General features: G+C 41.1%; 1 protein-coding gene across 2 annotated transcripts in view; it reads right to left on the reverse strand.

The window, feature by feature from the left end:
• Window positions 1-1,414: 1,414 nt before the first annotated feature.
• tgfbr1b (transforming growth factor, beta receptor 1 b) overlaps window positions 1,415-26,793 on the reverse strand; it is a 75,711-nt gene continuing 50,332 nt past the window's right edge. Inside the window, exons 5-10 of one of the 2 annotated variants that reach the window (XR_006826898.1) lie at window positions 25,415-25,582; window positions 24,065-24,221; window positions 19,564-19,688; window positions 19,250-19,380; window positions 9,902-10,566; window positions 1,415-3,515 (exon numbers count right to left, since the gene is read on the reverse strand). Coding sequence is in view for 1 of the 2 variants with exons in the window: in XM_046061359.1 (XP_045917315.1) it covers window positions 10,441-10,566; window positions 19,250-19,380; window positions 19,564-19,688; window positions 24,065-24,221; window positions 25,415-25,582 (707 nt within the window). In the remaining variant the exon portion in view is untranslated. Of the gene's footprint in view, window positions 10,567-19,249; window positions 19,381-19,563; window positions 19,689-24,064; window positions 24,222-25,414; window positions 25,583-26,793 lie in introns of both variants that reach the window. The other variant, XM_046061359.1, reaches the window with a different exon arrangement.

Below are 26,793 nucleotides of genomic sequence, written 5' to 3' on the forward strand. Positions count from 1 at the left end.
GTTTAGGATGTCTTTACCACTGAGCCTTATGGCTAAACCAGCACCATACCAACAGGCCATTACATAACCTGAACACCTTGGTCACCATTCAAGAAAAGGATGCAGCACTCACCTGCTGCAGGTGACCTCGACCACCTCCGCCATCACTCCACTCTGTTGCAGCAGGGTCGGCAATTTGACGGCTGACTTGCTCAACTGAGGTCAAGCCGGCCTCCACGTTGTTTTGCAGTACCTGCGTACACTAGGCACTACAGAAGGAGCGTCTAAACTGATCTCAACTCACTCAATTCACATCCATTCTGTCAGTCAATAATGAACAAATGATTAAAAAAAAAAATAAGTACATTTAAAAATGAAGATATTTTAAATACTAAATATAATTAAAGTCTGAGAATATCAGTCTGATGTTGATTTTTAAAATTAAAAAATGTCTCTCTCTAAAATGTCATAGAGTTATATTCCCACTAGATTCAAATTATAATTAAATGGAAAGATCCTGTTTCCACCAGTTCCACTTCACAGTGATAGCAGAGCACCCCAGTGTGGAAAGAGGACGTTTCTTTTTAATAGTAATGTTAAGGTAGTGGCAATATAGCTCATGTATGACATTTTTTAAAATGAACTTGGCAACCAATCAAAAATGAGTTCTGAAGCAGTCACTGCAAACAAAAGTTTCTCCAACAAGTATTAAATAAACTCAGTTCTATTTCCTGTCATTCCACTTTATTGCACAGAACTTTTATGGATAAAATATTACAGTTTCTTTATCTGTGTAGTTTTATTGAATTAATACAAATATGTCTTGGAAAAGCTACATTTAAAATACGTTGAAAAAAATATATATATTGACGTGTTCGATAACAATGAGGCACCTAATGTTCCCTGCTGTTATTAAGTAATCATCCCACAACTTATTTGGGCTTATTCCGTCTTTTTGTCATCTGTACTCTCCAGTGTTAGTTAAGTAGTGTATTGTATACATCACAGCAGATTCATGAAGTGCTTCAGAACTCATTATCCTATCTTCCTGAAAACTCCCAACTCTGTCACTCAGTAGGTCGTCCTGTACCCAGAACTATTACAATAGGCACCTCGTAGTTATAGTTACAGTATCCATTTTCACAGATTGTTACCTCCTTATTCCCAAACTTCACACCTTGTCCCCTACATACATGTACCAGTACGTACTGTAATGGTACACTGGCAGTACAAAAAAGTATGCAGTAAAAATCTAAAGCTTTAGCAATTTGTTTCTTAGTGGACTACTAAACAGTATTTCTGTGCGACGCTGCAGGGCAGTCTTCCCAACCAATCTCTGGTGACACCCGCTCTACTTCTTTGACATTCTGTAATCAGATGCAGTCGTTTAATCACTGTAAGCAAACAACAAACAAATAACACAAACAAACAAATCTTGTAGTGAAACTTTGTTTCTTTATTCACACCATTTTCTACTCCAGCTATGTTAGAAGTTAACGTAAGTGTCAATCCTCTAGTTCCTATGTTGATCTCTCATTCATCTGTACACACTATATAAAAAAGTCAAGATTATAATATGTTTAGAAAGCCAAGAGGGTTGAGGTGAGGAGGGTTCAACAGTTGTTGAGGTTTTCGCTTTACAGTTCCTCCTCTCACTTTCAGCCTCCTCCACCTCCCCTCTTTGTTTCCTTTTTTTCATTAAACAAAAGAACATATTGAACAAGGCATTTGTACCAGAGCTCAGAGGGGGGCTTGGACATTTGTAAAGCGCTTTGACTGTACAGCTCACGCAGAACACAACCAACAAGTCATATACAGAGCATGGTAAAAGAGGAATAGTATACTGCTTGGGCACGACACAAACACAATACAATGCCATCTGACAAAAAAGTACCATCGAAAAGGAAAACAAAATATTCTCTTTCAACTTTTTTAAGCATTTCATAGAAACAAAAGAGATAAATTGCAAACTTGGAGTAAACAAATTGAGAATATATACACAGTGAGGTAAAACACATTGGTCTGTAAAAGGAGGTATTTTCTTTTTGATTAAGTGACCTTTTTAATATGTTAATTATGCTTTTTAAGATACTTCTCAGCGTTTCGATGACATCTATAAAGCAGAATATGCAGACATCAATGCAGACACACAATCACATGCAATCTTGTCATTCAACGTGAAAAGTTAAAGAAGTCTTGTCAAACTTAGGCACCAAATAAAACATGATAAAGCTTTCTGCTACCCTTGTTGCCACAAAGGCCTCACTGCAGCATCGAACCGGAGAGGAAAACTGTTAAAGCCAAGCAAAGTCTGAACCCTTTAGTGACCCAAACCCCTCCTCGCATCAACCTGAACCATCATCCAGCAGGTCTCTGAGACGATGGAGGGCAACCATGAAGGGAGAACGTGATAACGCTTTGACCCTAACGCATTCTTCATCACAGTGTGTGGATCATGCTAGCATAGATAGGTCGTTCAGCCTGTGTGATCCAGAAGGACTGAGTGGGCAGACACGATTGGCCCAGACTTTGCATAACAAGAGAAAGAGATATAAACAGACCCGTGCGGCAGATATTTCCATGCTAACAAAGTTGCTGGCACGACCTTTGGGCTGAGCTACGCAGGTTGTGCTCTGATTGGTTGGAGACTCTGAGAGGGCCGATACATTCACAGCTGTGGGAATTACTCAGTGCGTGGTTTGAAGCGGTAGAGCTGCTGGCATAGTTTATGTTGGCCCCCCATCAATGCACACAGAGCAGAAACAAACTGCTTGTTTTGGGCCTTTCTTGGTGTAAAAAGGCTGCATATTTCACCAGACCTACCAAACCGAGTGCATCTCATTTGTTGGGTTTGAGTCACAAAATGGCTCAGCCACGTTGCTGCTCCCATTCCCAACCTTCCATGGTGTAGACCAGCGAACCAAGATTTGATGCGAGATAACAGAACACACTTTGAGACTCTCCTCCATTAGAATGGTGGTTTCAGAAATGAACAAGCAATATCAGATGTGGAGGAAGGAATAACAAAAACATGTCTCTGGTTCTGCTGCAGATTTTGAATCTTTCTTTAATGCTAAATTCATGGAGTACTTTTTTAAAAATGCATCAGTATGCTTCAAACTAAGTGCTTGCCACTGTACATAAAGACTGTACAATTTCAGTAACTTTCTGAAAGCAACAAACTGACAAGCATGTCCACTTGCACAGTGATTGGCCAGGTAAGCAGTGGTGAGAAAGTCTGAACATCTCTCTCAAGCACTCCTTGATCATTCTCCACACAAACTACTTGCGCCACCTGTTCTGTGCAACACCAGGAATGTCTGAGGACAGACTATCTGAAAGTGTGAGCTGTTATCCCCAATTTGTACGATTCAATGCGTCGTACGAACAATCTTTGTTTCAAACATACCCCAGTCTCTGAGTGTAGAGAGAGAAAAAAGTAGGCAGGGATGGATGCGAGTTGGTTCACGCGGTACGGAGCTGTGAAGCCGGGGAACCGGCTGCAGTGAAGTGTGGCACTTGTAGCTGGGAGATATCTGTTAAGTCAATTAGAGAACATGGAATGACAAGAGAGAAAGGCAAGATTGAATCAAGAACAGAAAAACTGCTGTATAAAGACCACAAGAGAAAAACAGCTGGGTGCAAACATGTCTTTTTACAGTTAAGTCATCTTGGGTTTTCAAAAGAAAAAGTACAAGGCTGCTGGTGACTTTAAGACAGAATGAAAGTTGTCCTAGTAGAGGCATAGCAGAGGTGCTGTTGAGTTGAGCTTTTGTTGTTGCTAATGTCCCAGAGAATGACACTGCTAATGAAATACACATAATCTACAGTCTCGATCCCACCCAAAGGCCCAGCACTGCTAGCCAGGTCTTACTTAAAGGGATACTTTGAGATTTGGAAATTTAGTTTCCTGCACCACCACCAAACCCCAGCCCTGCCACCAAACCCACATGGCTTAAAAAGATGAATCCTTGGCCCTGGTCTTCCCTGGCAAGCACCAGATTCCCCTACTAATAGGACCACTTTTGTGCACATTTATTTCAGTATAGCCTGACACCCTTTTGTTTTTAACATAGCAGCAATATTCACTTTACTTTCATCAAATATCAGGATAGCTTTCTTTTTTTGTTTATTCCATGAGCCATTTACAAGGCTTAATATGCCACTGCTGACCGTTTCTACATATTTAGGGATACTTCATTCACAAGTACAACTCTAAACAGCGAACTTTAAAGGGGGATACATCACAAAATTGTTTTTATTTTAAATTTACTTTTTTGTCATGTTTAAATTTTCATAGAGAACAGGAGAATCACTGATTAAAGCCTGTAGCAACTGATAATGTAACTTTCACTAAAATGGACATCACGTTTGAAATGTTTTGTACGGTTTAAAGGCTCTGGATAATGTTCTTTTATTTCATTTAACTAAACATGCAGACTGTCTGGTTCTTCAGTCTACGGTCTTCATTAGCAGATGCTGTTGCAACATTTATATAATGGTGCGTTTCACGAGTCGGCTGACGAGTCTACTGATAAAGACTGTGCAATACAGTCAAAAGATGGAAACAAGCCAGTAAGTGGACATTGACCGGAGATGGTTTTGTAAAAGGTAGTTTCTGAGATCAAGAATGAAGTGTAAAGCCCAAATGATTTTTGTTTGTAGTGTATTTGGTTTAAAATAGCCATTCCACTGAAGCAGGGACTGCCACAGACCATCAATTGTGAACACAAATGCTGAAGTAGTGGGCACTAGGCTTCCTCTGATAGGGAATCAATGCCTTAGATGAGGTGCGTTAGTACTGCTATTACATTATATATTAACATTCATTATGAAATGCTCAAAAAGTTTTATTACACTTTTTAGAGGTGTAGTTTGCATATTTTGACATTATCCATCGGTTGTTACATTATCAGCTGCATCAGGGCTTCAACAGATTTTTTTTTACTAAAGAAATCACTATGTCAAAAATGTATGTCTTTGCTCTCCTACCCCATCCTCTAGACTTCAGCTTCTAGAAGAATACATTACATAGTCAAAAGTATTGGGACATACTTCTTAATCATTGAATTCAGGTGTTACATTCAGTCCCATGGCCATTTATGAAATCAAGCACCTAACCATGCAGTCTGCATGCGCATTATGTATATATATATATATATATATAGCCACCAATGCAACAAGTCAGTTTGAGAACTTTCTTCCCTGCTAGATTAATTCCACAATCAACAGTAAGTCGTATTATTTCAAAGTGGAAGTGTTTAGCGACCAAAGCTACGCAGCCACGAAGTGGCAGACCACTTCAAGTTACAGAGTGGGATCGCGATGTGCTGAGGCAAACTTATGTGTAAAAGTCTCGCCATCACTCTGCTGACTCAATATCTGCAGAGTTCTAGACCTTCTCTGGCATTAACATCGGCACAAAAACTGCACAGGGTGCTTCATGGCAGGGGTTTCCAAGGCCAAGCAGCTCCATGCATCCCTACATCACCAAGCACAATGCCAAGTGTCGAATGGTGTGGCATAAAGCACGCCGCCACTGGACTCTGGATCAGAGGAAACATGTTCTGTGGAGTGACATATCACACTCCTCTATCTGATCAGTCTGATAGGAGTCTGGGTTTGGTGAATATCAGAACGACACCTGCCCGACTACATTGTGCCAACTGTAAATTCTGGGGGAGGAGGGATAAGGCTATGGGGTTTTGTGGGACCACTTTGGGGAAGGCCCTTTTCTGTTCCAGCATGACTGTGCGCCAGTACACAAAGCAAGGTCCATAAAGGCATAGCTGGGTGAGTTTGGTGTGGAAGAACTTGACTGGCTAGCAGACAGCCCTGACCTCATTCCTATTGAACACCTTTGGGATGAACTAGAACAGACATTTCCAGCCAGGCCCTCTCATCCAACATCAGTGTCTGACCTCACAAATGCTCTTCTGGATGAATGGGCAAAAATTCCCAGACTCACTCCAACATCTTGTAGAGAGCCTATAGATTTGGGATATCATTATTATTCCTGTAGGTGTCCCAGTACTTTTGTCCATATAGTGTATGTTTCAATGCATTTCCAGCAGATGTTTTATGTGTGTGCATCCCAGCGGAGAGATGCTCTAGCTACTCTGATACCCATCGATAGATTGGCACCAAGGTTTTCCACCATGGACAATGGAGGCTGCAGTTTTCTGTTCTACCTGAACAACAAAGCAGCTGATTAAACTGATCAGCACTTTGAGTTAGAGGGGAAGAAATTAGCTGCTGCAGAGGGTGGTGGGGTGGCTGACAACTCTTTTACTGGCTACCAAATGACGATGGGCTGGATTTGCTTCAGAGCAACATGGCACAAATTGATCAGATTCAGGCAATCTGAGGATATTTACATCCAACGACAGCTCTCACCTCAACTCAGAAAGTGAGGCGGACAACTAAGTAGCAGCACATCAACACATTATGTAACCATAAAGACAAGCAATGGAGACAGACTGACTCACCGACACCCGAATTGCCACACACATAAACCCCACAGTGGCCCAGAAGTGCACTTATTGCGGACCAATTAAGTGACTCTGTGGGATTTCTTTGAGCAATTGACTCTCTGCAGATTTGATTTACTGGATGTACTGACAGGTGATAACTTTGTGTACCTCATTATGGACTTGGTTGTGACCTGTGTACTAGAAGACAAGTGCTTTTGATGGAACTTAAACGCATGCAAATCTGTAAAATAAGATCAAATGGGTTTAGATGTATGGCAATTTCAACAACAGGTGCTATGTACACACACACTTTTATATATTCTTTTTCATAAAAAAGAAAGGGGGGGGGGGGGCAGATCCTGACTCTTATGTGTTGGTCCCTTAAGGCTTGCTAAGCTTTTACTCATTTTTTTTTTTCATCTTTTGTTTTTCAGAAATGTACATTCTAGTAGAAAAAGACCTTGCCACAAAAAAAAATAAAATAATACACAATCTGGAAAAACTATGGCTTAGTAAATATCCATTTGCTATATTTAAATGAATGTACCTCATATTTGTTGATTATCCTACAAAAGAAGAAAACACTTGAAAGGTTGATTTGCGCTGCTGCGCTGTCAACGGCGCAAACACGTGAGAAGAACCAAAATAAGAAATCCAAGAGTTTACATTTATAGGGCAACATCAGTAATGTTAACAATTCTTTGTGTCTCTTTTCTAAAGCCACCGTGCGCTTCAGTAGCATCGGTTTTCCAACTAATACAGTTTGAGGTGCTGGAGCTCAGTTTCCAGACTGCTGTACAATGAGTTGTTGCTGAGGTGGTCGGGTGTTCAGGCGGGGGGGGTGGGGTTGACGAAATGGCACCAGAGTCGGCTGGGCTGTGGGGCTGTGATGTGCGGTGTGTGTCCCTTCTTGCTTTCCTTCCCTACTTCTTGGGTGTGCATAGTACGAGCTTGCTGTATGCGCCGCATGGCTCACGCAGGCCTTCTCTGACACACGCACGCACAGTGCTGCATACACACGAGAGCAAACACACTCCACAGCAGCCGACATGAGAGGAGTCGGGTTGTAAAAGCACTGGCACTTTCCGGTTACAGCTGGCTTGGAAGGCATGGTGGCAGCTAATTGTTGTTGTTGCTGCTGTTGTTGTTGTTTGTGGTTCAGCAGAGCAGAGTATAGAAAATAGACACATTTATCTACTGTATATTGCATATGTTGCAGCATGTTTGCCAAAAATGAATGAGGTCATCATGTCCAGTTTAGTTTTGCAAAAAAGATCCCCTGCCACCAAAAAGAAAATTTAAAAACACAATAAATTAAAACTGACCTGTCCGACTCCCTACCATTACAGAAGGAGACGTGGAAATGCAACAGTAACAAATGAAAAAACAGGTGCAAAATTGTTGCAGAGATGAGAGATCCTGCTTACAACTCGACTAGATGAAGAACAGATGAAGCCACTGTTTGTCTGGACCTCAGCGGGCTTACAGACTTCAGTGCCCAATGCTACTGTAATAGAACTCCAGAGTAGGGCTGCAAACAACTTCACGTCAAAGCTGTTTTCTGTGTTGAATCATCTTTACTATGAAATACTAATGATCATGGCTGAGTCACTGTCAGCTTGGAGATTAGGAGGAATTGTGTATAGCAGCCCTGACGGTCATTCTGCTGCCCCCTTTTCTAGCAGCACACCAATAACCACAAGAACAATGTGTTTAAGGTGAATGCATGAATCTGTATATTTCACAAGGCGTGTTGAACTAAATGTGCAGTGCACATTAGCAAAATGGAAATATTTTTTCCAAGAATGCCTTTTAGATTTTAACTCAAGCAAATGACCATTTAATCTATTGATATTAAACTGCATTTCTCACGCCGTGCATACGGAAGCCGAAATATATAATCATTTCAATTTTATAAGCAACCTAATATCTCATTCTAAAATGTAATCACTACTTAATGCTGAAATTTAAACACCACTAAATGTATAGTACTGAAACATGTAACTGTCTCATTTATGAGGTTATACATGATCATTGCTGCCAGACTGTTGGCCCAACTGAACTATGTTTTATTTGATAGGGCAGGTCAAAAGGTTCTTGAGTTGCTTGTGATAATTTACACAATTTTTTTTACCATGTGGGCAGTTTTTCCACAATGAGTAATTTGACAGGACACGGGATTCAGTAGTCTCAAATGCAACGTCTGATAACTGATGACGGACAAAACCCACTGACATTTAGTAGATTACAACAAGGCAGGAATTTTCTGCCCTTTTATGCAGTCAACGTTGAGTTAAAGCTTCATAAAAGCTTACAACAGTTCATTTAAGTACAGATTCTTTTAACATAGTGTTATATTATTCAAAAGACTTGATGGAGATCATCTTTAAGTATTATAACCATGGTTTTGGATTTTCCTGAACTGTTGGATGGTTGATAAACCTAAATCTAATGCGGGGCTACTTTTATGATGAATGGGCAGGTTAGAAGCTGTGACTAGGCTATCTGTTGTCAGTCAAATCTGTTAAATGCTAAACGGTCTGTATCATATAGTCCCTTTCTAGTCTTTCCGACCACTCAAAGCATTTTACACTACATCACATTCACCTCATGCACAAACATTCATGCACTGATGAGCAGAGGCTAAGCTGTCCACCAGAAACAGAAATGAACTCATTCATACACAGTCACACACCGATGGCACAGCTTGGGAGCAATTTGGGGTTCAGTGTCTCGCCCAACTACATGTCGACATGAACCACCGACCTTCTGATAAATGGACGACTGCTCTACCCCCTGAGCCACACTGAACTTGATAGAACAGAGGGCCAATACATTTCATTTAGGCTTGATTGCTTATCCTTGATGCCCAGATGTTCAAGTTTTAAGAATTTTAGTTGCTGACTTTCACTATCCCAATTGGACAGCCTGATTTTTTTACTTCGATCTGGAAATGACAGTACGTGTATGGAAACATACACGTACTGTTAGATATTTAATGAACTTTTCCACACACCACTGCAAGGACCAGCGCTGCCTCCCAGTCCATCCCTCACTGTACTGACATATGTAAACTCCTGGAGCGGTTACCCTAAAACCATGCCACATTAGTATTGTGGATCAGTGCACATAGTTATATTCGTTAAAGAACGTATTGCGCTGATGACAGGTGGTTTGGATGACTCCAAAATCTCCATTAACACTTCTAAACACATTTGTGTTTCTGATGAGAGGACGTTTGAATTTTCACAATTCCCAACATTATTCAGAGACGTAAATGAGTAATTTGCAGCCCTACTGAAGTGTAGCTTAAATCTCTGATGTGAAGAATGACATGCTAATATACAAATGTGTTATGATGATGAAGATGTGGGGCGATGAGAGCGAAGCTCTGGCAGCTCAGAGGCCCCTCTGGTGATTGCCAGCTGCCTGTCTGGCCTTTTATTTACCTGACGGGATCTGAGCCTTATTTGTTGGGTGTGATGAGCAGCGGACTTGAGATGGACACCAGTTGCCCCAATGAGTCTTTCAGAGACTTCATGTGATGAATGTAGCAGAGGAAGATGGAGGACGATGAGTTGGGGCTTCCTTTAATGTGCCCCTGTTATCCCCCTCAGACACAACCATCCCTCATTAGATCCATCCATCCAGCCAGTCATGTGCATATGTCTTCCCAGTGCAACACACACATACACGAACAGTTCCTCATTTTCAGGTGCGGGACTTGATCAGTTTGTCAATGAATGAGATGGGAAAAGAAAAAAAAGAGCACAAGGGGGAAAAGTCTTCACTTCCCTTCAAAACAAAGGGGAGGAACAATCGATGAATAATAATGGCGATAGTAATGCCGTAATGCTAAGGATATGGATGACAGTCAGAGTGTGTGTGTGTGTGTGTGTGTGTGTGTGTGTGTGTGTGTGTGTGTGTGTGTGTGTGTGTGTGTGTGTGTGTGTGTGTGTGTGTGTGTGTGTGCGCGTTTGGTTTGTGTCTACATCTTGATTCCCTCCTGTTGGCTGAGCTGAGAGAGGGTTTTCTTGATTCGGAGAGCCGTGAGTCGGGCGGCGCTGTTGGCATACCAGCACTCTCTCATTATCTTCGCCATCACCCGCAAGGCCTGCAGAGGAGAGAGACAACAAAGGTTAATATGACTTAATTACTACAGGATGTTGGAACAGTCTGAGGTCTTGGGAAATCCATCTATCTGCTGTACAAAAATACAACAGCTGTGGACTTGGTGGGCAGTGTAGCACTTTCCATTTCTGTTTTTGAGTTAAGCTGGGCTACACCCATATTTTTAGGGAGGTGATAGATTGTTCTTCAAGACAAACTCCAGATGTCACCATGATGTGGTGGTCCCATTATATTTGCATCTACATGTTTCTGTGATACCTGTCAGTTGGACTGTCTTTTAGCTTTCTAACATGAAGATATTCAGCTTTATATATTTGTGAATCCTTGTGATGCGTCTCTAATTTGTTACTCTACACAAGTCTGGACTGTTCTGGTTTCAAAGAACGCGATTTACATATTTATCTGGATCCTCATTAGCTGTCACCAGAACAGCAGCTGCTTTTCCCAGGGTCCAAAGAACTGAAACTGAATTGATGATTCTGTGGATGTTAACTGATCCCCTTAGGTATTCAGTTATTTGTAGCCTTCCAGAAACCAGGCAATACAGACATTAATAAATATAGGAAGAGCAGACTTTACTTACACCATCATTAGGAGTAGGTGCAGGTAACAACAGCTTCTATCACCCAGTGCTTTAAGTGTCATCTAAACTATTTCAATTCTTTACAACAATCCATTTTGCTGTGAACTGGAAGGTTTTACCGAATACAGTCAGATCACAACTGTCTCTGTAGTCTTTCTTTTGGAATGCATTCCACGCCATAAAGTTTTTACATGACTTAAATCCTGCGGCTCGAGACTCATGCCTTCTGATTGAAGAGAAGGTATGAAATTAGTGAAAATAAAGTCATTTCACAGCTGTATCCTGACACCTATCCCTGCTTCGGTTAGCGAGTTAAAAAACAGACAAAATATGCCTCGGTCCATTTTCAGTCTGTTATTTTCCAGTTTTTCTAACTTAATCAAGGATTTGTTTGTTCTGGAAAATGAGGGTGACTAACTTTTTCCCAAAGAAAGTCTCTCCTCACTAAAGTGGTGACTTCCGACTAGACACTGAAAATGAGCCTCCAGAGTTTACACCAATTCCTTCACATCTCCGTTGGTGGGGCTGTAAACAGCATCTGGTATGTATGAGTCAACATGTCTGTGTATGTGTCTCTCTCAGTGTTTGTCTGGTGAGATGCTAGTGCTCCATCTACCAACTTCCTCCAGTGCTCATTAAGACAGCCGACACATTCCAGCCCTTTATTCATCAAGTGGATTAGTGCCAACTCTACACTGCCACGGACAAGCAAGCTGCCGCACGCACGCACGCACGCACGCACGCACGCACGCCTTCTCCTTCAGCAGAGCTAGCTGAAGCTCCTTTCCTATATAAAGGTTTTCAGATATACAAATGCTTCCAGGCACGGCTTAATTTACTTTAATCTGCTACTCTGATATATGGGCTGAACAGTGCAATGGTGAGCCAACTGAAGAAATCTCTCCTGGGAATGCCACTGTTAAAACCAATGCCTTGAACAGCAACACCTCTGCAAGACTCGACTCTGAATGAGTAGTTCTTATGCGACATTCAGACCAACCGCGAATTTTCGCCTCGCGACGCTGTCCTCGCGTGAGTACATGTGTTCACACACACACACACACACACATACGCGAGAAGGCAATTTTAACGCGATAACGTGAATAAACACAACTCGCCTTTACCACAACTGTATGAACCCAAAGTAAACATTTTGTTGTGATTAAATAGCAATAAACGGATTAAACTGATGCCGAAATAACTACAACATGATAAAGATTTGTTAAACATATGAATTCATGCTTTGTCAGGTCTGTCAGCAAGACAGCAGGACAACAACTTTTAAAATGTTTGTTTTCTGAATGGAGTTTGGATCGATCAGGGCTATGCTAACTTGGTCACAGTAAAGTACAACGATTGCTGGAATAAAGTTACAGACTGATGTTTTCTGAACTCACCAGGTAGTTCAACCTCCTCGCTTTCTTTTCTCCCAGCAATGTCCAGTTTTGTCCGTTTTGTATATAAATATGAAGTCGTAATCCGACAGAGCTGACGACGCTAACAACAACAACACTGGAACTGGATGTGCACGGAAGCTAGCTGCTGAGAAGCCCCAGTGAAGATAAATCAATGTTGAAATCCCAAAAACGAAAAGTAAGGAGCTAATTTAATAAAAGCAGTTTACTCCGAGCTCCTCCCGCGAGTAAACTGTGTAGTTGTCAGACCAGAAGCATTATTGCTCACACTACTTTGACATGGAAATGATGCATATGGGGGAATATGTGCAGTATGTATAGAAGTGTTGGCATGCTTATAATGTCTAGTGTGGGAATTATGAAAGCTATGCAGCAGAAAAACTAAACATAACTCATATTTAGTTTTTCAAGTGTTGTGGTGTATGCCTGTGAGGCTATTCTGTATATTTATATATGTGGGGGCATAGATAAGATGAGGGGAAAGTTCAATTAAATCAAAATTGTCAAAATGCACAAGAGAGACCTCAGTCCAGAAGACAGACAGAACAAGAGGACATACAGCATCAGAGACAGTTCAGATCTGGTGACAGACAAAGGCCGTAGCATTTTATTCACATCATTTTCTTCCTCACCAAACTGCTCAGTGAGCCCTGCCGCACAAAGCATCTGTTGACACTCATTTTTCAGCTTTTTTATTTAATTCCCCCCCCCCAGGTGTGTCTCTCTCTCTCTCTCTCTCTCTCTATAAAAAAAACTGTATCTATGTATTTGCCTGTTATTCTTATGAAGTTGACAAAAACTGAAATAAATTGTTATTAACAAAACTCTGATTACATATTTTCGTCCAGCAAGTAGCAGAAGCTATGGATTGTGTTTGTCCCTTTGTGTGTTTGTCTGATCCCAACAGGCCAATCAGCTTTGAGCAAGTCTGCTCAACAGTGTAGCGGGTACAAGTTCTCTGTGTAGAGATTACAAGGCCTTGGAGTTGTCAGCACTTTACAGAGTTCTTTCTTGTTAAAAGAATGCAACATTTGGTTGCTCTATTCTCATAAACCAATTACTTTACATGAAAGGTGCTGATTACACTTTTGGCTCGTGTAGCTCATTAAGACAGATTTTCTTGCACAAGGCCACACTTGTTTTAGTGCATCACAGTCCTACAGCTGATAGCGTTTCCCGTCCGACCCCTTTCTGTTGAAAGTTGAAAATATTTCGCGAAATTCAACTCTGGGGACCTTCAGTTTGGTCAAACATTCAGAGTTGGAGTTGCACACCAGCACTCTCCATCACCCATTTCTGCTGCAGTAGATTGAGCTGGCTTTAAAAACACCCCTGGGTCTGCAAATGTAGTCCGTCTAGTTTCAGCTTGCTACATCTGTTTGTCTGTCTGGATGGGTATCATTGTTGCTAGTCTGTGGTTAATTGTGCAACACTCTTCTGTGAACATGAGTGGCTCTTTCTGTGTGTGTGATGCATGTCAGTTAATCTATACATCCCAGGAGATAATATTGACGTGCAGAGGTTGGCCTGAAGATCACATGGTCTGCAAACTCAACAGATGTTTACATTTCTGGAGAGTAAATGCACATAGCACATTGCATGCTAATCCAACAAGGAGTTTATTAGAAGTGCTGGTTACAGAAGGTTTTGCCTGATGATGGCGTGAATGTGCACAGCAGCTTTCATGCCATTACTCTGTGGGCTGTGTGTTGGTCACAGACAGATGTCCATTGAGGCCCAGGCCCACTGAGGTTGTGAAATGACGAGCTGCTCAAAGTTTACTGACCTGTTCAATACTAGGGGTGGAGCACAAAGCTAAAAATATGGGTGGGGGCATTGAGAGCAACAGAAAACCAAAGTCAAATTCCTTGTATGTGTACACACACGGTAACGGTGATTTTGATTAATGTCAGAATGTCATTAGGCTATGTTGCATTATTTTCTTTAAACTGGAGCTTGTGTATTGAATAAGATGAGGCCCAGATAAAGATCACGTTGGTACAAAGTGTGTCTGGTACTATGAGAAATGAGAGGCAGAATTTGACAATATTTAATAATTAAAATTAAAAATTAAAGCTACAAGCAGCATTGGGTAGGTCTTCAACGTCACTTCCTGTGTCCCCTATATGAGGCTACAGAGCACCTGTTAACTATACCTTATCCAAAGAAGGTTAAAGTCAAGGGCAACTGGACTTGAAGATACTAGAAGACATTTTGGCCCTCATCCAGAGGACTTCTTCAGTTCTGACTGACTGGTAGGGAAAATTAGGCCCCATCCACACTACTCTGTTTAAGTTTACAAACTGAGAATTAAAACGAATATGATCTCCGTCCACACCAGTGTTTCCGCTGCGTTTTGGAGGTGATCACTGTCTACATTAAAACGAGTGAAAAACGCACAGCTAGGACCCGTTCAGGTACACTGGGCATGTGCATGCCAGTGTAAACATGAAGCAAACGGTCTGTTCCGTAGTTACAGAAGATTTGGCGAAAGAATAAATAAATAAATACAGACTAAGCATCAGACCAGTTTTTTTTTTTGTTGTTGCATGGCTCAATAACGAGCTGGGACGGTTACTGAATGTAACACGGGAGTGTGGCGGCAGAAAACAGACAGGGAGTTGTTGCAAAGTAAACGGCAACATGCACAGTACAAGTGTAGGCAGATGAGTGTTATTTGCACGGTACAGAATATTTTAATAAAAATATGATGTCAAAAACCCGGCCAACAGCATCGTGTTTCTGCTTTGCAAGACCCAATCAGAGAGCCGTGCGCGAGCGGCTGCGTCATCGTTTCTAAAGTCCTCCGTTGTGGCCCGTCTTCACTAAAATGCCCTCCGGAGTTTTGAAACGCAAAACGGGGTCTGCAGAGTTTCCAAACTTCTCCGTTTTAGGTCTTTGTTTTCGGCGTTGTAGTCTGGACGGGAGGTGCAGGTAATTCAAAAACGCAATAGTGTGGATGGGGCCTAAGCAATTTACCCTCAGTGGGGTCGTTTGCCAGAATCGTCAATACTGCTGGACTACCCGAGGCCAAGACTGAACGACCATCGTTGGCATCTTCACCTGAGGCCAACAGGTTACGTTTGTTGAGTTTCCTGGGAAGTGATGAAAGGACAGCATTGTAAGTGGGGGATAAGTGGTGGCGTAGACCCCCTCCTCTGTTCAATGACGGCTTCTCAACCCGGGTGTAGATGGCTTCCTTGACATACCGTTTGTATCCTGGAGAAGCCATTCCATGCATTTATGAACTACCCAAGATACACAAAGAAGGAGCCCCACTCGGGCCGATTATCAGCAGCATTAACTCTGTCACCTACAACATTGCCAAACACATTTCTACCATCTTAGCTCCCTTAGTGGGAAACACGCCTCACCACATCCAAAACTCCATTGACTTTGTAAACAAAGTTCGAGGACTAAAACTGGATCCAGATGAAACCATGGTATCCCTATGATGTGGCTTCTCTGTTTTACCTGCATCCCCACCATAGAGGCAGTAGAAACCGTTAGGAAACGGCTAACACAAAACCACACACTGGACAACAGAACCAACCTCAGCCCTGACCAGATCTGTAAATTACTCCACCTCTGTCTAAACACCACCTACTTCCAGTACAACGGAGGATTCTATAGACAGAAGAGCGGGTCTACGCCACCACTTATCCCCCCCACTTACAATGCGCTCCTAAAGGGAAGTCCTAACGACAATAACGACTGTCGTTACAACAGCCAGGAACACTAACGACCCCACTGAGGTTAAATAGCTGAGTTTCCCTGCCAGTCAGTCAGAACTGAAGAAGTCCTTTGGAAGAGGGACGAAACGTCTCCTAGTATCTTCAACCAAGTCCAGTTGCCCTTGATTTTAACCTTCTTCGGATAACTATGACCTGGATGACTGAGAATCTTCACAGACCTAACTATACGTTATGTCTCAGTTTGTCAAGTGTGGAACATGTTGTGAAAACTTTATTTAAATCACATGATGAGTGTCACACAGAGCTTTCTTGCTGTTGCCAGTAGGTGGTGCTGAAACTACAACTGAATTTTAGCATGTAGATGTGTTTTCCACGAAAACTCACCGTTTCGCTAGGAGTTGTTCATTAAAAGTACGACGTGTGTAAATTGCCAAAAATTAAATCTAAAATGGCAGACTTCCTGTTGTGTGTTGGACATCGCTCCAAGAGGCTTTTTTGCACGTCTGGACATGATACACGTACCACTAGGGATGGGGATCGAGACCCGGTTCCAAAATTTCTCAAAACCCGAAAATCAATAAGGTACGAGCTTATCGATACTGCTATCGAGACTTGCGGGTCCTATGATGTAACGTTAAGTGTCGGGCGTCAAATGTGATTTAATTTGAAATGCAATGGATAAGAAAATCATCAGGGTACAGTCTCTGCCTGCTCTCTGTCGGTTCCTACCATAGACTGTATATAAAAAGGTTATTCTTTCTAACGTTACTCACTAACATTACTTGTGATGTCAGATAAAGTTACTTTGCTGTTGTAAACATTAACGTTGCTGCTCTAGAAACAACATTTAGCTGTATTTAAAATATTAAATTAAAAACAACCAGGCAGTTAATATGTACGATTCAATGTTTATTTATCGCAAATGATACGCCATCTCAATATACAACGTTATCGCACATTGAATGTTTTCCTCATACCCTGCAGGCATACTCTGTGGGGTCTGGTCTTACCAAATAACCATCACTAAATAATAGTGAAGTATAATTAGTGGTATCGATAAAGAATCGGATCGTTAAGCTGTCTCAATAAAGGTATCAATATCAATAAAAATTAACAATCCCCATCCCTACGTACCACAGAAAATTCATACATGTAGGTGAAACTTTGGCCGTGGACTACTCTGTAGGGAGCGCTAGCGAGCCATTTTTTCACGCCCATGTGCGAGACCCATAAAAAACACAATTCTTCGCCCCACCTGATGAGTGTGACTCATTCCTTCAGTTTGAATAATTTCCTCACACGTTTCATGCTCAGGTCCTAAAAATAAGAAAGGAGGTCCAATCGGATGAGGTCCTGTTTGCACTGTACCAGTGGATATATGGATAAGAATGAACTGGATTTGAAACTAAAGATAGTTAAGAAAGTTCCTGATAATAAACAAAACGAAGGAATTTGATAATCTGACGTTATAAGGAGCACCTAGTTAGTACGATTTCTAAGCATTTGACTAAGTTGTGATTCTTGAGTTTGAGGCAAATTGTGTCACTAGGGAGACAGGTTAGAGGTTACCTAAAAATATGAAAAACCTCAAATTATTTCCGATGCTGTTCACATCAGTTCGGAGCACACTTATTCATATTCTGTTACATCCCTAGTCAACCATTTGTATAGAATATTGGGTCTGAGATGGAAAGGATTAAACATGGAGGAACAAGCGTTCATTGTTTAAATTGTAATCAAAAGGTAGTGATGTTGCTAAGCTGACTGTAGAAACAACCTCTACAGAGAAACACTCCAGGTCCCTTAAATCTATATGCCTTTGGCTCAGAAGCTTTGCTTGCTTTGAGGGACATTTCTCAGGATCGTCTCTGGGACAGAGGTGTGGGAATATGATTGTTATGGTACAAACAAGCCTTGTGTATTAAAACAGTGACCACTGAGTTTGACCCCTAAAAGAAGACTGATTCATTCCAGATCACAAATGTTACAGCTGCATGATTGCTGCCAGACAAAAATGTGGCTATTCTCAAAATATCCAACAGAATGTAAGTTCTGACATTACATGATGAGCATTTATTTCCAGTGTGTGTGGGAAACAGGATTGGCTGCTTTTAAGTATAATTTAAGCTTACGTGCAATGACATAACTTCTGTTGTGAATTGGTGCTATAAAAATAAAACTGAATTGGATTATAAGAGTCTGTATTTATGAAGAAGTTTGTTTTAAACAGCAAGTAGCTGGAGACTGTGGTTCAGTCTGACTGAAAGCAAACTGACTAGAGCTGGACCTACCACCATGCAATTTAACTGTGCAATAGTATTTGTGTAGACAAGAAAGTGGACTTTTTTTGGGGGGGTACAGCTAAGGAACAGAGCTACGGCTACTTCTCTGCAGAGCTAGTGTTTACCCATGTTGGACCCTATCCAATAGTTTCTAACCATTAGCCGTAGCAGTGTTCTGGAGATGAACTCCAGGGCTTCCAGGTTCAGACTTACAGATAGAAACAACTGGTCTACCTGGGCTGAATAACAAATTCTGACTTCTACCTATATTTTCAAATAAAGCCAGAGGACTGTGTCACAACTCGCATAATTCTTTGGTGGCTGTAAACATGAATGATAATGTTGTCACAGAGTCAGCTACATTTAGGAAAATTGGCACCATTAAAATTAAATGAATTAGTTATAAGCAGCTCTTGTTAGGAGTGTATCCACAGGTGTGCCGACAGGCATCACTGGATTACTGAAGAAAACTTAAAAACCGTGTTGTCACTCTGAATTTAGAAATATGTGTATCCTGTCTGTGTGTACAGATCTGAGTTATGACTCAGGTAAGCGGTGTGATTTTGCACTAACACTGCACTTCCTTCGTCCCTTTAACCTCACACAGTGTCTCTGCCTCATGTCTACATCCACATCCCTGTAAACCCTCTGAAAAGTGAGTTAGACTCAGAGACAGCGACACTTGTCCTACCTCACAGCTCTGCCAGCGGTTGGGAATGTTGGGCCGAAGCTTCTGCTCACAAACCACCTTCCTCATCTCCTCCACTGATGGATCTGACTGAACCAGGTCGTAGTAGGGCAGCTGGTAGTCCTCATGGATACCTGACAGAAAAATATGTAAATACTCCGGCTTTATATTGAAGCAGTCAGATCTATAAACATACCTGTGTGTCAATATTTCCATAATTAACTCACTTACTATTTTGCTCCATTCATCCATCACTCCCTACATTAATCTGTCAACCTCGCCTTCGTTGACCCACCCGCCTGTCATTTGATCCTCACCTCCCATAGAGCAGCGGCTGGCAATCTCCCAGAAGACAAGGCCCATGGCGTAGATGTCAGCTCGCTTGAAAGACTCAAAGTGTTTCATGTTTATGGAGTCGTCCAGGACCTCTGGTGCCATATACCTAAGCAGAAAGATAATGACTGTAACCAAACTATTTCAGAATCATTTTTATTGACCAGGTACATGTACACATACAAGGAATTTGACTCTGGTTGAACTTTGCTCTAAATGTACATACATAACACAGATAAGCATAATTAAACAGGACAATAAGCATAACAAAACAGACTATGTCAAAATAATACTAGGGTGCTGCAAAATAAACGCGAAAACCTCAAAAAACTGCCCACATCAAATTGGCTGACGTTTTGAATCTCTGCTCACTCAGAAACCAGATAAATCCATGAAAAGTAAACCTGTGGGCACCGATATGCACACAGTCTCTGATGAGCTATAATGAGATGGATCAGAGTGATCAAATAACTCCCACTCTGGGCATAAGACAACAAGTCTTCATTGAATTATTTAACTGAGTGGTGGACAAATAATGAATGGAGGGCATCTGATAGCTAACTGCTGCTGCTTCAGATAAATTAGAAGAGTAAAACATCATGCAGAAAACAAAACACCTTCATCAATATTTGCAGAGAAACTCAGAGAAAGTGTAATTATGTATCAAATTTAAAAAGCAAGCTCAATATCAAACAACAACATCAATATTAAAACAACAACAACAAAAACACACCCACAGAATGCATCTGAATCTCAGTCCGTAGAGAGGCTTTTATGTTAAAAAGATAACACGGCCAAATATATCAAGTTTAGTGTTTAACCTTGAAGAAACAGTCTCTCTGGTTAATGGGATTCTGGGAATCAGAGACACACTGCTGCTCACAACTGTACTGTTCATACTGTGTTTCCTCACCAACATCTTTGCTTTCACACCACAAATAAACCTCAAAATCACCTCAATGTGCTACCAAAGTCCCTCTGGTAGCACACTGAGGTGCCTTTACACCTAACCGGTTTGCTTTGGTTAAACCCTGGTACTTTTGCACGGTCAGCATGGTTTGTTTGGGCTGATGTGAAAGCTGTCAATCGAACCCCGGTATCACAAACAAACAAACCACAGTATTTTATGATAGCAGATATGTTGTTTTAGCATTTAAAAAACCAAACCTTTAATAAATCCATCTACTGATTGTGAAATGTGTTTAGGAAGAGATCCTATATTTGATATATATTGATATTGGTATAAGCCATGTACATATTTATGCAAATCATTTGGTAACCACGTACTGTATGCATGTTATCATGTATGCATCCCCCCCCCCCCCAACAGGTCAGAAGCTGGTAAAACTGCTGTGCCTGTGTCAGTTCAGCAATCCCCCAGTAATCAGCCCCGAATCGTTACTGTACACGCCTCCTCTCTATGCCATCATTCCTAACACACAGTAATAATTTTTATCTGAATAAGAAATACTTTATGCAATGTATTTCTTCATGAGCTCTCACCAAAGAATATAAATATACACATCAGTCACCAGAATTTGATCCTTTGGGTCCTGATGATGCAGGATGACAATCGCCAGAACTGTCCAATCAACAAGTCTGTGTGAACATGAACCCGACCAGAACTAAAATGCAACAATATATACAATTTTTCCCTTGGTCCGGACCAAATGAACCGAACTACAAGGTGTAAGGACTAATCGTCAAGATATACTTGCCCATTTTTTTGGAGAGCAACACTCACTCTTGACCTTGGAAACAACAGCTCAAAGAAGTACGTCACAACAAGGTCCATTTAGATATGAACTATTGCTCCAGAAAGGCTACTTAACTTTGAACCTCAGCTTTTAGGCAAACATGGACAAGAAATCATTAAAAATGTAAATTTAAACATGTATAATTCATGACCACTGGGCAAACTCTGATTAAGATCATGTGATCAAAAGCTCAAAATCAGCTACTAAAGGAACCCTTTAATGAAGCTTCCTGTGAACTGCATAGTGTAAATGTGAGTTCCAATTTCAAAATAAAATACTGTTCAGTTCAGCTTTGTTAATCTACTGTTTGTATTTGCTTTGAGCTAGTAAACATTAAAGGTGGGGCCAGTGATTCAAATCCAATGCACCACTTTTTGTCAAATTCAGCAAATCTCTCCTCATGGTCCGCTAGCTGTCCGCTCTGTGTGTGCGCTGTAAACAAATCCAGTGTTTGTACTCAGCCCTGGCTCTGTAAATGGGAAACAAACAAAGTGGCCCGCACCCCGCCACTATTCCAGCCATGATCTGGTTTTGTTACAATCCCCTCACCCATCTAAGACTAGCTCCGGAAAAGGCAAGTAGGTGGATTCTGTGTAAAGTTACTTCTACATCTTCAACACTTCGGAAAATACACTTCTCGCTTTCTTGGTGAAAGTCAAGAAGATCAATATCAGTCATGTCTGTACAGTAAATATGAGGCTAGAGCCAGCAGATAGTTAGTTTAGCTTAGCATAAATATGGAAAGAAATACAGCTTGCCCGGCTCTGTCCAAGCATATCACAATCCACCTACCAGCAGCTCTAAATCTCAATAATTGACAATGAATCTGTAAAAATGACAATTCGCTGTTCTACCATTTAGACAGGGAGCAGTTGCCAGGCAACCAGTGAAGACGCCAAGAAGTTATTGATCCTGGCAAAGAAATACTAAAATGGCAAATTGACGTTTCAAAAATCAAAGGTTAACTATCACGCTCACATATTTTGCAATATTAGAGTCATTACTTGAGTAATGTTACATAATAAGTATTAGTTAATTAGTTAACATTACTACAAGTTACTGGTCACACCAGACCAAGTAAGGCATAGCAGCTAAACCCCTGAATGAGCAACTTTTATTAATCCAACAAAATCCTGCTAAAGGTCAGTTAGTAATGTGACTTTTATTCAGAGGCTGATAAAATGCTACAGTGTTACAGCAGACACACAAAACAACAAGTATATATTACTTCCTCTCTTTCTGCCCAGCTAATAATTCCTCAGAATTCTTTTCCTTTGTGTGTCTCTGTCCACACATCTCTTGTTATGTAGACCTGTATAGCTGTAGGGTTGGAAAGTGAGCAGCACACTAAGGCCATAGAGGGCACTCCTTCCCTTCCTCCTTCCCACAGTCAGACCTACTCTGCTTTTCTCTCCCTCTTTTTTGTGGTTTGATGCTGCCGGCGTATTACAGTGCCACTAAATGATTCAGTAAGCCTCAGGGCTGAAATCCACGTTACATATAGATCTGATCCCACTAACTTCCAGCAAAGAATCAGTCCATGCTAAAAGTAAGACGTTGGATAACGTGTTGCTTGGTGTGAAATGTGAAAGTTCAGCTCTCTCTCTATGAACCACCACTGACATTTATTCAATCTAGAATGACGAACCAGCATACGTATATGAGGTTAGTGTCTCCAACTCTTGTTTTTGCATGCATGTTCTGATTTTTTATTAAAAACAAGGAAATGTCTAGGGCTGTCACAACCATCACATTTGAGTTGATGACTAAGTGACATACAAATAGTTGTGATTAATGATTTAATTGTCACTTTTGTTGACAAAGTAGTATCAGTTAATCTTCAAATGTTTTCTTTTGAAATTTTTCGCCTCTCGCTCTGCTGCACACGGTTTAAACGTAGTAAGCTGTTAATCGCATGGCTACACCTGTAGCGGAGACTCCATTATAAACGTAAATTTTTTTGCGGTGTGGTTACCATCAGTATGTTTCACCTAAGGCTGCAATTAATGCGTTGATTTCATTTTCATTAAGTACAAACAGTTTGATCATTATGCTCTTTATTCATCAATTATTCATTGTGTCTGTAAATGTCAGACAAAGGTAACTTACAATTTCCCAGAATCCAATGTAAAATATATTTAAATGTTTTGTTTTGTCTCACCAACAGTGTAATACCCAAAGACATTAAGTCAACTAGCATAAAGACCAATATCACCAACAAATACGAACATATGGGAAGCTGAAATTAATCAATTGTTAAAATTGTTGCAGATTAACACTGCTAGTTTGAGCACCAAGTGAGACAAGGGTAGCCAAAAGTGACAAGATGATTGATCTGAACCAGAGATGAAGTCCTGATAAACCTGAGAGCTGAAATAGAGTCGGCTCTTTGAGTCTGAAGAGTGGAGGCAGAAAGCCTGACACTCTAATGGTCCGACTTTTTATTTACACCCCCAGTTCACTGTGGTGCTGTGAAACACACTCACTCACAATGACAACATCACGCCTGCTTACACAATGAAGCAGAGGTGAGTTTATCCCAAAAGGATGCTCATGTCATAATGAAAGATAGCCAAAGAACCTAAATGGCCGAGCCAGAGAATCCCAGTTACCCCCTGACAGAACCACAGCGGAGACAGAACATGATGGATGAGTGAATGCCCAATCTTTAGTTAACTGCTTCAAAGAAATAAAAACTGCTGGCATTTTAAAGGTCTGTGCAGAATACCTTTTGGTTCCCACTCTGTGGTTGGGAGCTATGTCAATGGTGTCGGTGGCTGAGTCATGGCGGACGGCTAGACCCAGGTCAGCGATGCAGCAAGTCCCGTTCTTCTTGACCAGAATGTTCTTTGACTTCAGGTCTCTGTGGGCAATAGCTGGCTTACCTGGAGACAACAAAATATATATTTAGATACAGTGAAGTCAACAAGTTTGCTTTGAACCCATCCAAAATCCAGATTTAATACACTTTTATTTGAGTCTGTGAGGGGCAGCTGCCTTGCGTAGAACACGCAGCTCTCTCCTTCAGTTAAAGGGAGCCAGCCCAGTGTCGACCCCTCAAATACATACAAGTGCACATTCCGGGAACATTAATGCTATATTTGTACCTGTGTTAACCTGTGTTGAATTTCCTGCTTTGATAACTTGCAGAGTCTGTGTGATTTACAAACCGTTCTACAGTGCTTCTGGTAAGCCTTTAAATGTATTAATCCTGTACTCCACCTTAAATTCATTAACATTAAGAGCATGCCCCAACCAACAGCATGTTGAGCCTCCTTTCTTGCTGTCGCTATACTATACTATATATTTCAGTGAAAGTTTCATGTCACTTCAGCTGCTTCTATCCCAGGGGACAGACCCTGCAGTTATCCACACAGGTCACTTACTGATGTAGTTTCACTTCAATACTATGCGCCTTGGACAGATGGATACATTTACAACTTTACAGCTTTTGGCTGCAATGTGTCTTAGAATGTGTTTCTTGGATGCATTTACCCTTTTTGATAACAGATAGTTAAACCATCCACCCAAGACACATTAAGTGTCTTTGGGCCACAGACGGACGTTTCCTTTGACAAAAAGCATCGTCTCTGTCCACACTTAGAGGAGTTCCAGCCTTTTCTGCTGACACTCTACTTAGCGTACAGCCTTCCATCTCAGAAGAACCTCAAACTTTACCTCGAGCTGATACGTTTCCAAATCAAGTTGACGCGTCTTCACCTCAACTTGCTTTGTTGTTTCATGCTGCCTCGGAGTATTGCTTCTTGGTGTAAAATGAAACTGAACAGCAGCATTCACCACTTCAGAGATTGTGTCCACTTAAGGTCTTTGTTAAGGTGACATCTTCATGAGGACGTTTTATATGGAAGGCATGTTACGCTTCAGTTTAATTTTTATTAACATATGAATCTGCATGTGAAATAAGGTAACGTATGTTATTCATTAAGTAGGGTGTATAATTTAACACAAGAAAACATTTATATAAAATTATTCATTGTGAAAATAAAAACAGTTTTTGCACGTATATGAAAAGTATCCCCAGGAAGGCATGCAGTAAATGTAAAAGTGTGTGTCTCACCCTGTGTGCCCACTATTTCCATGTGGAGGTGGGCGAGGCCGCTGGCTGTGGACAGGGACAGCTTGATCATGCCCTCCACAGTGACGGTGTAGCGGTTCAGGTAGTCAAACAGGGAACCGTGTTCATGGTAATCAGACACTAGCCACAGCTGAGTCCACGTTCCGTTATCTACACACAGACAGGAAGAAGAGCAAGGAGATAAATGGTGTAAGATAAAAATGGCTTTGTCCTTGTTCTGCTCTTGGAGGAAGAACTTGCCTCCACTAGAGCCTGACTGATTTAATCTTATGACATAGTCCCTACATGTCTTAGTTCTGCATGCCATATGTTCATTTCAGATTAATTTACGTGGCTGCTCACTCTATGCCATCAATTTCCATGTGAGTAGTACTATACACGTTTTGGGATGGTGTTCATGAGAAAAAGACTTTGCTTTTCAAAACAAAAATACCTGTATATGAACAGACAGAAGAGATGTGAGAACCACATTTAATCTGACATTCTGAACGTGAACTGTCATGTAAAACTCGACTAAACAAAGACAATTTTCATGATTATTGTTACTTGTCTTGTCTCTCTTTTTAAAGAAGTACATTCTGAGATTTTCCTACTGGAGTTCCCGTAATGCTTTGAGGGAAGAGAAAAAGAAATATAATTCTGCTGTGGAGATGGGGTGCAGGTTAACCAAATTTTTTTTTTAATCAAACATCAAACTGGAAAGAGTGAGTTACCCTGATTCCAGCTATTTATGTTTGATGTGTGTGTGTTTTTTTGATTGATTTGAGTCATGAAGAAGGAGGTGTGTGAGTTTTGAAGCAAACTGCATCAATCAGGATTAAAATTAAAATGTTTTGTCTAAATGTGGTTTGAGGTTTTTTGCAGATGGTATTAAAAGGAAATTCTATCTACTCATTATAGTGAAGTGTGTTTGTGTAGACACACACAGAACAAGACACCATAACTATATCCTGGGTGCGGTTTGTGAAAAAAACAAAAAACAGAGGGGGGGATTTTTTTTTCTTCTTTATGAAAGTCCATTTTGTTTTGTTGTGATCCGTTGCATCTCTAGTAAAGTAGCATTTATCACTCTGAGGGGGGGATACATTTTGTACCCACCGGGGATAAAAATTATATAGCAGAGGCAGGGATATACAAACCAGAAAGGGGGAAATCCCACGCATCCACCCCGCAAATCGCACCCCGACTATATCATATCCTGCATACACATATAGGCCGCAAACTGCAGAGCCTCTTATCAGTGAAACTGTAATGAACACACAAAATCCATTTGCTCCTGGGCTCCTGTGTAAGTGTGTGTTACTGTTAGACTGTGTGGTACTGTCTGCTTGGCCTTCACTGTGAACTGTTCCTCCCCCACA

Source organism: Micropterus dolomieu, linkage group LG01 (genome assembly GCF_021292245.1).
Source record: "Micropterus dolomieu isolate WLL.071019.BEF.003 ecotype Adirondacks linkage group LG01, ASM2129224v1, whole genome shotgun sequence".
NCBI lineage: Eukaryota > Metazoa > Chordata > Actinopteri > Centrarchiformes > Centrarchidae > Micropterus > Micropterus dolomieu.